Here is a 16823-nt window from a genome sequence, read left to right on the forward strand (position 1 = left end):
CCATTTCAGAAATCTCACTAAATAAAATTTTATAATAATTGTGCTTGGAAAAGAATTATCAGTTTAGCCAGCTATTAAAGAACCTAATAGAATGGAAGCCAGTGAGGTGGATATCTCTGATTTTCAGGTCATAGAAAGGTAGTTTGTAAAGAAGTGACACATAGTAGGAATATTTAAACTGGGAAATAAGCGGCTACTCAAAAGATATAATAAAGCAACCCAAAATTTAAATCACAAATCTAGAAAGGAAAGTTCTGGGGTGCCTTAGATCAGCAGTCCCCAACCTTTGTGGCTTGGCGGCCTGGCTGAGGGGGGCGGGGAGAGGGGAACTGGGTTGCATAGTAACAGGCTAGCACATGTGCACATGCCCTTGTGTGAGCATGCTGGTGCACACAGATGCAGCTCGACTTGTGCAAGCAATGGACGCGCACGCATGTGCATGAGTACCCACTGGGCTACCACTTGTGCAAGTTGGGCTGTGCATGCCTCAGCCATCTACTTGCATGGCCCAATTCTGAATAGACCATAGTAGTGGCCCGGTAGTGAGCCAGGGGTTGAGGACCATTCCATTTCTTTAAATGGAAACATCTTTTTATTTATGGCTTTCTATTTCTCCACAATAAATCTATCTACCTAAACGTCTTAAGTCTGCTTGGGGATGCGGAAAGACCCTCATAGCTAAACAAAGCCCTGAAACAGCAAGTATGAGTTTATCCAATAGGTTATTTAAGTCATTTCTAATATTATCAATTATACAATCCCATAATAAACATTTATATTTTAATCTTCAAGATAAGAAGGACCACTGGAGACCACAAAAGTTTTGGAAAAAAGACTTTGGTGATGACCTATAAACTATTATAAGAACAATCTTTTTTAATGCACCTAATTTCATTTTATATGTAGAATGGTTGCATCACATACTTTTTATCCTGGAGATAAATTTACAGAACATTTTATTTTGTTTCCTTTCTATTTAGGTTAAGAACTTACTGGATATGAGTGTCTTAGCCTTTCTTCCGGCCATTTTCCTTGGAATACTTGGGGGTCTTTTAGGAGCATTGTTTGTTTTTCTGAACATAAGGATTAATAAAATACGTCTGTGGTTCTTCAGCACAATTCAAAAATCATTCCTCAGAAAGTCAATCAAACTTCTTGAATGTATTCTGATCTTTGTAAGTATTGAATGTTATTTTCTTCAGCATTCCAAAGATACATTTATACCAGATTCAGAATGGTAAGACATAGATATTTAGACTCTTTTTCAATTGACTGATGTAGGCTTTCACTGTTGGGTAGTGTTGGGCTTCCAGGTTTAGTGACTATGGTCTAAACAACAGATACCTTGACATTTTGCCAGCAGCTGTGGTCTGCTATACAGAAGATTCCTCCAGAAGATACTAATCATAGTTTCTGGCAAACATCAGGAAATCTGTTTTCTAGACCGTGGTAACTAAGCCCTGAAGTCCAACATTGCTCAATTTTTAAACATTTGAAACTGGCAGTTTTTTCAGTCGCTATCTGTTAGACCATAAGAAGGAATTTCCTTGGAGTTGGCTTTTCCAGAGAAACTACCTTTTCATCATCATTGCATTGCACCATAAGCCATGGTGGCACAGTACTGCAGAATGTAGTACTGCAGGCTGCTTCTGCTGACTGCCAGCTGCCAGCACTTTGGCAGTTCGAGTCTCACTGGCTCAGGGTTGACTCAGCCTTCCATCCTTCTGAGGTCAGTAAAATAAGGACCCAGATTGTTGGAGGCAATATGCTGACTCTGCAAACTGCTTAGAGAGGGCTGTAGGACACTGTGATATAGTATGTAAGTCTAAGTGCTATTGCTATTTTCTTCCAATGTTTTACACTCTTTCTGAATTTTCTCAAAGGCTTGGTCACTATCAATTGCATTTGGACTGAAAATTGCAACCTTTGAGTAGTAATAGTTCCTTAACCAACAGAAAATACCATTAATACAGACATTCATAATCAATATATTTTTAAACTTATTTTACTTTACTATATGTATAGAAATTAAAAGTAGTTTTGACTAAAAAGACATAAAAATGACAGTTTGGTCTAGTGCAGGGGTGTCCAAACTTGGGAACTTTAAGACTTGTGGACTTCAACTCCCAGAATTCCCCAGCATGCTGGCTGGGGAATTCTGGGAGTTGAAGTCCACAAGTCTTAAAGTTCCCAAGTTTGGATACCCCTGGTATAGTGGTTAAGGCATTAGACTAGAAACCAAAAGATGGTGAGTTATAATCCTGCTGGCCAGATGATTTTGGGCCAGTCATTCTCTTGCAGCTCAACCTACCTCGCAGAGTTGATGTGGAGGAAATAGGATGAGGAAGATTAGGTAGTTTTGCCACCTTGAGTCATCTATAAATATAACAAAGGTGGGAAATAAAACATGCCAATATAATAGAGAAAAGAAAAATTAACTGAAAACATGTTCTTTTAAAAATAATATTCATTTTCTAATCTTAAATATTATAAAATAGTAAAACTATTAATAAAAAATAAAATCAGACTGTTCTCTTCCTTGCAAATTTTTGTTACAAGGAAATCTAATATTCAGTTTTTAACAAAACAGAGTTTCCCTGATACTGGTGAACAGCTGAAAGAACTGGAAACATTACTTTAAAAATTCAAATGTAACATAATGCTTCTATCTGAATTATGTTTAAGAATGAAGCTAAGGAAATATAATTGATAAATACTGTTTATGAATATAGGAATATGTAAATGTATGATAGAGAAACTCAGTTCATTACGTATGGATGGAACTGAATTGAACTTTATTTGGCCAAGTATACATATAGTACAGTACATAAAGCATACTTAAAGAACAAAATGCCTTTCTTTCTGCTGACGTGATCAGATAAATTGAAGTACAATTCTAACACACTTCCAAACTTGTTGATTGAATTCAGGCCAAATACAAAGTGGTGTTTTGAATTAGATTATCATCATCAAACATCAAGCTGTAACATGACCCGATTAGTCTGTTAATTGTGTTGCAGTTTATTTTAGATGAATGAAATTTTCAGACCATTTTCAGAAACAGATCTTTCTCTTTTAAAGAAGTGCAATATTCTTGTTTCTCCCAATCCAATGCCTTCCATTATGCCACTCATGTATCCCACCATTCCTAGAATTCATTATGCAGTGGCATTCAATAATTAAATTACAGTATTTCTAAAGGGTAACAGTTTGCAGAACTGGAGACTAGCAAACTATGGGCAAACTATCAATCTGGAGACCAGTAAACTATGAGTAAAAATAGTTTTGACAGTTCTAGTATTATGAAGATAATTTTTTATTGGATCATTGGCTCTGATTTTTGCTCTTTCATGAGCTTAAATGCTCCTCTCTGAAATATTGTGTGAATCTGATAGGTACAATTGCTTTATCTAGATTGAGTGAGTATAACTATAGATGTTCCTGTGGTGTTGAACTGACTGATTTTAAACTATCATTAAACATTTATTTCTGTATTTTAAAATACTATGTGCAGGTTTTAACTATTACTGCTACGGTCTACTTGCCATATTTTTTTCACTGCACTCCTGTCAGGAGGATGCCAGCATCTGATCCAACTAGTAAGTCACAGAGGTAAGTAGTGAAAGGGATAGAAGCACATGTATATTAAAATGGCTCAGACTTCAGTTTGAGAACTGATTCAATTGTGTAGCTTCAAGGCATGTCATATGACCTGGGTGGAATACTTGGATGGCTAGTCCATAAACATATTTCATAGTGGAGGCACAGGAAATGGAATATATACTCACTTCAGATATGCAATGCTGTACTTCTCATAATTAGAGATTCTGTAATGATTTATGATAGTACCAGCATCTTTTCAGAGTGATGTCAAAAAGTATGGAATCAGACATCACTCTGAAAAGATAGTATACATACAGTAGAACATTACAAATAATCACCAATTTTAGAATTATTCACTGGGAAACAACTTTTTTGAATAGGTGGATGAGTGACTTCACGATGCATTAAAAAAATCATATAGGTAAAAAATGTATTCTACCTCAACCACCTCCCAAATGTTTGACTGAAATTGAAAGCGTTTTTTTGACATTAGTGAATATTTTTGTTCAAGTGATTTAGCTCAGATGAAATCTTGTACGTGAAGGAACTTTGCAAATTAAGAGCTTCAGATACTGTTGGGAAAGGAGAACATGGATAATAGTTACCTTGGCACCTGCATTATATATTCTTATCATGAACTGATTATGATTTCTTTTTATTTTGGTTACAATTATACATCATCTTAGCTGGCGAATATGCGACTATAACTGTAAACCAGCCACTTTACAAAGTAGATCAAATGAAACAGAATTTTTCAACGAAACCTTCAATGAAGGTAAAAGAAAAAAAAAACCTCTTCCCTTCCCCTCTCTGTTCAAGAACAACTTTGCTTAAATATTCTTCTACAAGATTCACCTACAAATGTTTTGAAGACTAGTCCCTGATTGTAATACAAACCTATCAGTTTTACAAGAAGCCCTATGATGTTGTTAAACTTGGTTTTCAGCAATATCTGGATTCAAATTATGCCACTTTGGGAATTTGTGAACTTTCGCTACTTAAAACATTCCAGCCATACTATACTCTTTCAATATTTTCTCCCAGAACAGGGATGGATAACCCAGCAGTCTTTACCCTATTTTATAATCCCAGTTTGTACAACCAAAATTGCTAGTAATACTGATAGTTTCCGGTGCTGTCAATTTCCTCCTTTGGGGTAAAAGGAGGCTAAATCAAATCTTTACTGTAGTTACTAACCAACACAGAGGGTAAAGATGTAATTTCAACTGAAAAAAATTTAAAGATAAAATGTTTCAGTTAATAGTTGATCCAAGAATAAAACTAAAGACATTAAAATAAATGATGGGGTAAGTTAAAAACAGAAATTTTAACTAAAAGAAAAAGTTTTACCACTTAATACAAGTGGTTTTGGCTAGTATAAACAACAGGTAATCCTACATATAATGCTGGAAGTAATTTCATATCTAGCAGACCATAATCAAACATGTTCAGCTGCTCATATTCATCCACATATAATCTGAATATGTTGCAACTGGGGTCAGATGGCAGGAACCATGCATATTTGCTGGATCGTAAATTCTGTGACATTATTCAGAAATGGAATAATTAGGACTCTATGGGATTCCCTATAAAACTGGGAGTAAAAGAGGACATGCTTAGTAGAATCTACCTTTCCCACAGCACAGGGGCATAATGGATGTGGTATCTTCTTTTACAGTATGTACTTACAGCAGGGATGAAGGCAGCACATTTCATTGGGATAGCATGAAAGCCCTTTTATGTATTGGAACACCCAACTGCATGAAATATGTTGTTGATGCCATGATGCACCTAAAACTCTCAGCTTTTAAAATTTGAATATAAGAATCTGGATTAGATTCCTCCATAGAGTTTAAAAAAGAATTAAAAGTAAAAGGAGAAAGACTGAAAAAAATTGGCCAAACCCCTTGATAAGATGATCTCATCATCAGACACCACCTCTGCCTATTAGAGTCAATAATAATAATAATAATAGCAAATAAATTTGCTTGTAACTCTCATTTAGGATATGAGCGTTTACTGTTTATGTAAGACATTAAGCTAAGTAGCCAAGTCACAAAGACTTGAATGACTTGCTTCCAGAAGTTGTGGGTGTTCCAACACTGGAGGTTTTTACAAAGAGATTGGACAATCATTTGTCTGAAATAGTGTAGGATTTCCTGCTTAAGCAGCGGGTTGGACTAGAAGACCTTCAAGGTCCCTTCCAACTCCGTTATTCTATTAACATCCTTTTGAAAGAAAACATAGATCATTGGAATAATAGTAACAATAACAACAACAGTTTACAATCTGTATCCATATGCATTTTACTGAGCATGATGAACTAAAAAGAAAAAAGGGGGAACCATAATGAATGTGGTGTATATCTTGTGTCTGTATGTTTTACAAATCTAGATTATGAACTCTCCTCTCTTCTGTCTCTCTCCATCCAAATTTAAAGCTGCTGCCCTCTTGGCAGAAAATGGCATGAAAGGAATCATGTACTTATTCAGACGTGGGACTCATGAGGAATTTGGATATCCCTCTCTTTTTATAGCACTTCTTTTCTATTTCTTGTTGTCCTGCTTGACTGCAGGCTCTGCTGTTGCAAGTGGCTTGGTTATACCTATGCTGTAAGTATGCTATTAATTTTCTACTGCTTTGGGATGCTGTCATCTTTGATAAGCAAAGCAAAAAACAAACTGTTTTTTCTGTTCAAGATTTCTGTTCAAGATTTAAATGGTGCTGTCCTTTAACTTTCCCAAAGTTTTCTCCTATTACAGAAAATATTTTCCCCAACTTATTTTCAACATTTCAATATTTCAAATATTTCTTTTGAGGCTGTTTTTGAGCTACACACATGTTTTGTTACACACACCTTTCCATAATGTCATTCACTGCTTCTGTTTCTTGAACAACCCCGTGGGAGAAGTTCCTTTGTAACTTAATTGTAGTTATGGAAGAATCAGGACATTTTCAGTGGCATCTGCAGAGATGGCCAAATCAGTCAATATGGTGAAAGCAGTGTCAACATTGTTGAACTCCAAAGCCCCAGCTGTTTGATATGTGCTTTGAGATATCACATGTATGTCATAAAGGGGCAGAACTTACAACACAATACCACTTTCATAATTTTGAAAAAAAAAAAGCAGCCTGGGCTGTGAATACCAATAACACTTTTAGGGGAATTATTGTGCAGTAAAATATAAAATATTTGCAAATATTAATTTGTTGATTTAAGTATGACTCCTAGTTACTACATGGATTTATTCATATAATTTTCTTGGCAACAATAAACAAATGGTTAGCCACAGACTGGTTAATATTTTTTTAATGTTCCAATTTAACTCGTAGAGTTCCTGGTGCTCTAATCACGTCAGCCAAAGTTAGTCAAAAGCTATCCTTCTATTGCATTATTGCTAAATTAAACATGAGAATCAGACTATAACCCAAATTTTATCATTATAAAACTAATAGTTTATCATCAAATAGGCACAATGTGAAGCATTTTCAGTGCAGAATTCTCTCTCTCTTTTTCTTTTGCAGATACATAGGAGCTTTATATGGGAGAATTGTTGGTTTGGTATTAGTTTCCATTTTTGGAATTCAGACTGATGAAAGTCATGCATGGATTGATCCTGGATTATTTGCTGCAATTGGAGCAGCTTCCTTTTTCAGTGGTGTTTCAAGACTAACAATATCCCTTACAGTCATCATGGTATGTTTAAGATAACATGTAGGAAGAGACGTTTGATCAAAAGCCTTAGATCAAAAGAGTATTTGATGAAGTGTTGCCTGACTGAGAGACTAACAGTATGGGAATGAGTGGCTGGAATCACTAGAGTTTTGCCCTGAAGAAGGTTTTTTTTTATATAAGAAAGTTTGGAAGATTTTGCTACACTAGGAAGGGATAATGAGAAACTTACTGGATTCACCCAGATGTTGCTAATTGGGTGAAGTATAACTATTTGATGTAAATAGAAACTTATGCCTACAGGTCTGTAATAGTTCTTTTCTTCTATCTTATGTTTCTATACAATATGGCCTCTCACAAATTGCCTCCCTAGGCAGTCAATAATTGAAAACTACATTAAGTATAGTATAAAATATAAAAAACACACAAAACAATACAATGTCACTTTAGAATAAGCATAACTTTAAAGGTGAGGCTTTAATAAATACCACTGGAATTCAGATTTTTCCAATCTGGCTGATGTTGTCTAGAATTGCCCTAAATTCTGACCAAATGCTAGGATTTGAGGAATATCACATTTCTTAAAGAAACTGATAATTAGTTACAAGATAAATGTTTCTATACTTTTGACTGGGCATTATAAATAAAGATATAATAGGAAATTTGGGGAGAAGGCATAAAACATAGATGACATGTGGCATTTTAGACATGAGGGCATGGGAACCAAATTCTTGGTTATCATAATCAACATCTTTATAAATTTAGAGAACGTTCTTAAGAAAGTTCCTTCTTGGGTCTGAAGAGCCAATAGTTCATCTTATTTCAATCCCTGATTTTGGCACTGGATCTAGATTCAAACAAATAAGTCTTCAAGGTGTATTCCTCTCCTTTAAAAAAATCTAAACCTAGAGGACATTGACTTCCCAATAATAAATGCTTTTTATATAGCAAATGTGTTATCAATGTTCTTTTGAAATAGAATATAGATATTATTTATCTTGGACTACTTATATACTACCAATGAAATAACTAAAGGATCTATTTGGACTTTAAGACAATCGAAACCCTAGTCTTAATATCGTTTTTCTGGAAATAAAATATCTGAAGAGCAAAACAAAACCTTTATCTGAACATTGTTCAGGAGCTTTGTGGAATGTTATGTTCAGTGCAACTGACTTCCGATTAAAAGGTCAGGAAAACTCAATATCCATAGAAGCAGAAAAGGATAGCAGCAGCATAAAGCAATGGCTAGTATTAACTTTGGCTCCCTAGCATTGCACCTCTAAATGGCGATTATAACACTTGTGAGTCCTTTTCTTTAGACTGGGACGTAGAACTTCAGTTCATCTCCCTCCAAAGCAGGGGTGGGTTCCTGCCAGTTTTAACCTCTTCTATAGAAGAGGTTCCACAAATCTATAGTGCCTTTAGAACCGGTTCCAGCTCCTTCCCCCGCCCGTCCACACATCATCAAGATGAAGAGCGAGAGGAAGAATTATGGGAGTTGAAGTCCACAAGTCTTAAAGCTGTCAAGTTTGAACACCCCTGGGGTTTTTTTCTAAAGGGTTAGGGGTGCAAGGGTCTTGTAATTTGACAGCTTTAAGACTTGCACACTTCAATGCCAGAGTTCCTGAGCCAACATGACTGGAGGAGGAATTCTGGGAGTTGAAGTCCACAAGTCTTAAAGCTGTCAAGTTTGAACACACCTGGGGTGTTTTTTTCTAAAGGATTAGGGGTGCAAGAGTCTTGTAACTTAACAACTTTAAGACTTGCATGTTTCAAATGCCAGAGTTTCTGAGCCAACATTTTGGTTGCTAAGCAAGAGTGTTGTTAAGTGAGTTTCACCACATTTTACAAGTTGGCCACGCCCACCCAGTTACATGATGCCAAGCTACTTCCACTCAGTCACATGGCTGGCAAGCCACTCCCACCCAGTCACATGGCCAGCAAGCCACTCCCACAAAGCAGGCCACACCTACAGAAGAGGTTCTAAAAATTTTTGAAACCCACCACTGCTCCAAAGTAAATACAGGCATCATATATTTTTGACAAGAGTAAAAGGACATGAACAGTGTAATAGCATAGCTGAAAAACTAAACTGTAAATGCACACATTTCTTTGTCTGACAGATTCCAAAATAATTTTGAAATGTTTGTTTTGGCTTTTTACATAGTCTCTCAGAGACTATGCGAGATGGAGAAATACTGTATAAGGTACAGATAAGCAATGCATGGATGGATGTAAAGGAAGAGGTGGGCATGTATTATATTTGAATGTGCATGGGAATACGGTATATTGAAGTATAACCAGACAAACTACTTCAAAGTTTTGTGCAGTGGGATAAGTCAGATAACTGTAGAAGCTCTGAATCAGAAGAAGTCTTCAAATTAACAAATTTTATTAAAAGGCAGAAGCTTTCATGAAGTATAGTATATTGGAGTAAGAATTGATGTAAGATTTAATTAAAAATGAAGCAAGATTGGAGCAGGGAGTGTAGTTAGGCAGGTTACATATAAGGCAAATTACAAGTCCCTTATCATTTTGCAAGTATATTTTGTTAAAAACTCACTGGATTTGTTTAAACCTTAAGATAGCCTTAAATCTTTTAATATCACCCATCTTATATGTAGAAGTACAGAGAAGAGCAACAAATATGATTAGGGGGCTGAAGGCTAAACCATATGAAGAACGGTTGCAGGAACTGGATATTAATGAAACCCATTAAACCCATTTAATAGAAAGAAGGACTAGGGGAGACATGATGGCTGTGTTCCAATATCACACGGGTTGCCACAAAGAAGAGGGAGTCAAGCTATTCTCCAAAGCACCTGAGGGTAGGACAAGAAGCAATGGATGGAAACTAATCAAGGAGAAAAGCAACCTATAACTTAGAAGAAATTTCCTGCCAGTTAAAACAATTAATCATGGAACGACTTGTCTCCAGAAGTTGTGGGTGCTCCTATGCTGGAGGTTTTTAAGAAGAGATTCAGCCATTTGTCTGAAATGGTATAGGATTTCCTGCTTAAGCAGGGAGTTGGACTAGAAGACCATATGCCTCAGATGAGGAAGTGGATGTGCGGGTAATTCTGAAAATTATCAGGGACTATATTCTGGAATAAATGGACATTCCTTGACCTAACAGGTCATATGAATTGACTAAGGATTTAAGCACCAGTGTTCTAGAGGAGGTTCACCTCTGTTTATTATACCGTGGATAACAGTGTCAGACTTGTTTGTTAGAATGTATAAAAATTGCTCAGCTACATTTACAGAATCTGATGGTGTTTTACCTTTATCTATAAAGTAGAAACACCTTCTTTTGTTATTAGTACAATAACATAGAAAGAAAAAAATAATATGTACTGTTTCATACATTTTCCATAAATCTGATTTTATAGGAATTGCTTTTAGAGGAAGATTTAGCTTTTGGTTAAGTCATGCGGCTCATTTAGTTATATCTTGTTTATTCCCATTTTCTAATCCATTACAAAGACAACTTAAATATAATGCAGGAAGTGTAGGTTATTCCCTGCCAATGTCCTTGAAATCATCCCCTGACCCACTTTTTCCCCTTTGTGTGAAAACAAATATAAGGGAAAAAAATCCTGTGACCACGCAGGGCTTTTCCAGAAGCCTTCCAGAGTACTAATTAATAGCATAACTCGTGTCTTGCTATGGCAGTAAATCACTATTGCAAACAGGCCTTATATTGCCAGAGCAGTGACTTGGTGAGGCTAGTCTGGAAGATTTCTTTGGCAAGAATACATCTTATTTTCATTATTTGTTCAGATGCATATTGAATTAGAGATAGTAAATTAAACATATAGTACCTGCAGTTCTATAATGATTACCACTTCTAAGCTTTATTATACTTTAGCTTCTGTGCCCCAAAATTCAACAGTGGAAAGAGTGGCGCCGCTGCCAGGGACTCCTTTCTGGTATTCTGCCGTATCCTGGCTGCTCCCATGCCCCCCCCCGGGCCTTGCCGGCGCCAGCAGAGGACGCCAAATGGTTTACGATCTTAGAGAATTTTGGAGAACATTATCCTAATCAGTGGAGAACTTTGGAGCGCCGAGTGGGGGGCCAAGGTGGAGCGTGCCCACCTGGGCGTTTTGGATGGAAACCAGGAGTGAGGGCGAAGGTATAAACAACGGTTGGGGGTGGCCTGGAACACCGGAGGCCACTGGAGGCCCTGTTTCAAGGCCATGGATAGGCCTGAACAGTTACCTAGGCCAAGAACAACTGGGCCAAGAACGCCCCCCCATCTGGAACCACCTTGGATTGTCTCCCACCTTTCTGTCATCTCTGCCATCTCTCACCACTTGAGGATATTCGATCATTTCCCGCCCCCCCCCTCATCCAAGTACTAATCTGGACATTGAAGCCTCCTACTTCCTATTGAGACTCTACCCCCGTTTACCAACTTTTTATTACCAGCACCCTTACCCCACTGGGTTTTTAACAATCTACTCGAGGTTAGACCTGCTCCGCCTGCGGGAGGCCCCTCTCTCGCAGGCATGGCCCTTGGCTCTTTCAAGGGCCCGCCTTGATGACGGGTTCGTGGACCCCGAGAGGTGCAGGAACCGGAAGCTAAGGGGATTTTTAGTAAAATGTTTTTTATCTTTTTTAGGGGGTCCCAGGGTGGGGGGGAGGGTTAATCAGACCGGGAGGAGGGCCAGAGCCGGACAGACAGGTGAGTCCAGGAAGGACGGGGATGCGGTGGAGGGGGGGAATATAAAGGTCACTAAAGCAGAGGGTTGTCCTATTGCAACGGTCGCGGGGAGGAGGGGATGCGAGGACAGGATAAGATCCCAAGGTCGGTTGGGAGACCGTGGCTGTTGGTTACGCCCGGTCGCTTGTACCAACCCCTGCAGTCTAGGTGGACAGGTCCTACAGAGCCAGGGCCTGCGGCTGATGCTTTGCAACGCAAGGTCTGTCACCAACAAGGCCCCCCTCATTAATGAGTTGATCTCAGAGGGGGAGCTAGACCTTGCAGGGATAACGGAGACCTGGTTGGGCCACGAGGGTGGTTTACCCCTCGTGGAAATGTGCCCACCGGGTTTCCGTGCATTCCATCAGCCTCGGGCCCTGGGTAAGGGTGGAGGGGTGGCGGTGGTTATGCGGGAATGTTTAGAGCCGAGGGAGTTCACTGTCCCTCAGATACCCGGGTGTGAGTCCCTTGGTGTGAACTGGGGCCCAGGGAGGCAGTGGGGCTTGCTGATTGTATACTTGGCTCCTCGCTATGCATCAGCAGCCCTGCCCGAGCTCCTCGAGCTAATCTCAGCGACGGCAGTTGAGACTCCCAGACTTTTGGTCATGGGGGACTTCAACTTGCCGTCAATGGGAGCGGCTTCCAAGGTGGCTCGGGAGTTCATGGCTTCCATGACGGCCATGGACCTGACCCAATTAGTGCAGGGCCCCACTCACGAAGGGGGCCACACACTGGACCTCATTTTTGTATCTGAACAGTGGACGAGTGATCTGGGAATGGGGGATTTAGTCATCACGCCCCTGTCATGGTCAGACCACTCATCCCTCCGGCTGGACTTCCCTGGCGCTATCCCCCACCGCGAGGAGGCGGAACCAGACTCTATAAACTGGTACCGCCCCAGGCACCTGATGGAATCTCATAGATTCCAGACGGAGCTTGGGCCAATTCCTGTAGCCTTGTCCCGCTCCCGCTCCGAGGACCTAGTGACTGCCTGGAATAGGGCGACGACTGGGGCCTTGGACCGGGTTGCGCCTTTGCGACCTCTCCTGCGGCATCGACCCACCCGGGCTCCTTGGTTTACTGAGGAGCTTAGGGTGATGAAGCGCCACAGGAGACGTCTAGAGAGCAGGTGGAGGTCCTCACGCTCCGAATCTGACCGAACACAGGTAAGAGCCTATTTGCGGACTTACCTGGTGGCAATAAGAGCGGCCAAACGTAGACATTGTGCTGCTCTTATTGCGTCCGCGGATAACCGCCCTGCCGCCCTGTTTAGGGTGACTCGCTCCCTTTTATCGCAGAGGGCGCGGGAGACACCCTTACAGGGTAGAGCAGAGGAGTTTGGGGAATATCTTCAGGACAAAATCGATCAGATCCGGAGCGGGTGGACCTCCGTCAGTGGACCAGACGAGCCGCCAACAGCGAGTCTTGAGAGACCATTCTGGGAGGAGTTTGACTCTGTTGCCCCCGAGGATTTAGACAGGTTGCGTGGACGGCTGCGACCCACCACTTGTTTAACGGACCCGTGCCCCTCCTGGCTGGTACTGGCAGCCTGGGAGGTGACACGAGGCTGGCTCCTGGGCCTGGTGAGCGCCTCACTGGGTGAGGGATACTTACCAACCGCCTTGAAAGAGGCGGTGGTGAGACCCTTGCTCAAGAGGCCTTCGCTCGACCCAATGGAGCTAGCTAACTATCGTCCAGTCTCCAACCTCCCCTTCTTGGCGAAGGTTGTCGAGAATGTGGTGGCGCAGCAGTTCCCGCGACACCTAGACGAATCCGACTATCTAGACCCACGCCAGTCCGGCTTCCGACCCGGGCACAGCACTGAGACAGCCTTGGTCGCGTTGGTTGATGATCTCTGGAGGGCCAGAGATAGGGGTTGCTCCTCTATCCTGGTCCTATTAGACCTCTCGGCGGCTTTTGATACCATCGACCATGGTATCCTATTGCGCCGGTTGGAGGGGATGGGAGTCGGAGGCACCGTTTTGCGGTGGTTCGGCTCCTACCTCTCCGACCGGAAGCAATGTGTGTTGACAGGGGGACAGAGGTCGTCCCTGAGGCCACTCACTTGTGGGGTGCCACAGGGGTCGGTCCTCTCGCCTCTCCTGTTCAACGCATATGTGAAGCCGCTGGGTGAGATCATCCGTGGTTTTGGGGTTGAGTACCATCTCTACGCTGATGATACTCAGCTGTATATTTCAACCCCAAACCACCCCAACGAGGCTGTCGAAGTGATGTCCCGGTGTTTGGAAGCCGTCGGGGTCTGGATGGGGGACAACAGACTCAAACTCAACCCCTCCAAGACCGAGTGGCTGTGGTTACCGGCACCTCGGTTCAGCCAGCTGACTCCATCGCTGGCCATAGGGGGCGAACAATTGTCCCCTGTGGAGCGGGCGCGCAATTTGGGTGTCCTCCTTGATGCCCGGCTGTCAATGGAGGACCATGTGGCAGCCGTGGCAAGGGGGGCATTCCACCAGGTTCGCCTGGTGCGCCAATTGCGCCCCCTACTGGACCGGAGTGCCCTGCACACGGTCACTCATGCGCTGGTGACGTCTCGCCTGGACTACTGCAATGCCCTCTACATGGGGCTTCCCTTGGGACGCATCCGGAGACTGCAGCTAGTTCAGAACGCAGCCGCGCGGGTTATTATGGGAAGTACACGTTACTCCCACGTAACACCTCTCCTGCGCGAGCTGCACTGGCTACCTGTGGCCTTTCGGGTGCGTTTCAAGGTATTGATCACCATCTTTAAAGCGCTCCATGGCAGAGGACCTAGTTATCTGCAGGATCGCATCCTTCCACATACGTCCCTGCGACCTATCCGCTCACACAGGGAGGGGCTCCTCCTGGTGCCGTCTGCTAGGCAATGCCAGCGGGCGACACCTAGGAGTAGATCCTTCTCTGTGATGGGCCCAACCCTCTGGAATGACCTCCCCCCAGACATTCGAACTACCACCGACCTCCGTTCCTTCCGGCAAAAGTTAAAGACTCACCTATTTCAATCAGCTGGCCTGGCACTTTCTTAGTTTCACCTCCCGGGGATTTATTCATTTTAATTGGGTTTGGGGTTTTAATAAGCTTTTAATGTACTATATTTATTATTCTATTACAGTCTTATAACCTCCTTCACCTACGTATTTAATTATTTAACTGTTTTGTCTATGTATTTTATAATGCATTTTAGTGACTGTACACCGCCCCGAGTCCTTTCCGGGAGAGGGGGCGGTCTATAAATGTGAATAATAAATAAATAAAATAAATAAACAAAAAGATATTTCCTTTCAATTTAATTTGATGGGAAGTTTAAATCTCTGGTATATTATAATATTAAGTAGTCTAGACCTGTGCTTGCATGACATATAAAGCCAAAAGATTTACAAAACACATGCAATCTATTAATCTCCTTTATTGTGCCCTGTTCTTTAATCACAGTTTTAAGCTTACTCATTGTGAGGACATTTGCTAGTAGACTTTTGAAGTAAGTAAATATTTTTATAGAGAGAATTTAGGAGAATGCTACACTTCTGCTCCCAAACCAGTCCCATTGGCTTTATGTTGTCTTTTTAAAAGTATAATATTTTATTCTCAATGTCTGAGTACAACAGCAGAACTATTGCAAGAGAAAGTGAAGATTACTTTCCAACTGACACTTGATTTTCTCTTGGGCAAAGAAGGCCAATTTCCCAGCTGTTATTTTTGGCTACAAATGTATTTGGCTCTTGAGATTTACAATGTTTTTCTCCAGCTCATTTGCTCCTCATTCTATTTTATCATCTAAATCCAGTTACTGCCATCTGTACTAGTATATTATCACCACTTTCCTGTGGGATGTAGTCCTGCAGCTGTATGGATTGCTGTTTAAATTGCTACTAAAAATGTAGCAGCATTTTACTATTTCCCTTGAGCTTTGTCAGAAGAGGAGTATGAATAGTTTATGAAACTTATTATATTCTTCTGTGAAGAAGCTAAAGAGAACTAGCAACCTATGAACTTGTGCAGAAGTAGCAAAACAAAAAGAGGACATAAACAGAAGATATAGGAAGATATAGATGTTCCAGGAAACATTGAAAAAGAATAATATAGAGACAAAGAATGAGAAGGACAAACAGAAATTTGTAGGAGCAGGGATATAAGCCTAACATGCCTTATTCTTTTGGACAGCATGGACCAATATCTACTGTTAGATACTAGCTTTAGTTATAATGGTTTCCACCAAGGTCCTCTGTTCCGGCGGGAACAGAGGTTTAATCTCATTGGTCGAAGGGTCTGACAGCTCCCTATAAAAGGGCTGCTGTCAGACTCAACCTTCTGTTACAATAAAGAGCTGTTGTTACCGTTAGCCTGTGTGTGCCTTTCCATTACCCGATTGAACACAGGATGGGATTGGAAGGCAACTAGGTGAACCAAAAAGACTGTAGCAATCCAGCAAGTAAATCCATCCCGGAGTTCAGCACGGCTTCGAGCAACCATTTTTGAGTGGCAAACTCAAAATGCCCTCAGAACACAAAATGGCCATGCATGCCCCACCGACTCCGTATGACCCAGTCACCGAGCATTGGGACTTGTATATGCTGAGGTTTGACTGCTTTCTCGAAGCCAACAACCTCATGGGCCTTTCTGAAGGCTGCAAGAAGAACATGTTCCTCGGTTACTGTGGACAGGAAGTGTTCGAAACTGCCAAAGACCTATCACAGCCAACGCCGCTACAATTGGTGGCTTGGTCCATGCTCCAGCAGACACTGAGGACTCACTACACTCCCAAGCTGTCTAAGCATGTCCGCCAGCATGAATTTAATATTCGCAACCAGAAGGAAGGCGAATCAATCAACGAGTACATTGTGG

At 41.2% G+C, this 16823-nt stretch overlaps 1 protein-coding gene across 1 annotated transcript in view; it reads left to right on the forward strand.

The window, feature by feature from the left end:
• LOC309392194 (chloride channel protein C-like) overlaps window positions 1-16823 on the forward strand; it is a gene marked incomplete at its 5' end in the record, with an annotated part of 87013 nt that overhangs the window by 25883 nt on the left and 44307 nt on the right. Inside the window, 5 exons of the mRNA XM_081953194.1 lie at window positions 981-1175; window positions 3515-3612; window positions 4290-4378; window positions 6044-6215; window positions 7129-7300. Coding sequence (XP_081809320.1) covers window positions 981-1175; window positions 3515-3612; window positions 4290-4378; window positions 6044-6215; window positions 7129-7300 — 726 coding nt within the window. The remainder of the gene's footprint in view (window positions 1-980; window positions 1176-3514; window positions 3613-4289; window positions 4379-6043; window positions 6216-7128; window positions 7301-16823) is intronic.

Source organism: Natrix helvetica, assembly GCF_964273705.1.
Source record: "Natrix helvetica genome assembly, chromosome: 4".
Classification (NCBI taxonomy): Eukaryota; Metazoa; Chordata; class Lepidosauria; order Squamata; family Natricidae; genus Natrix; species Natrix helvetica.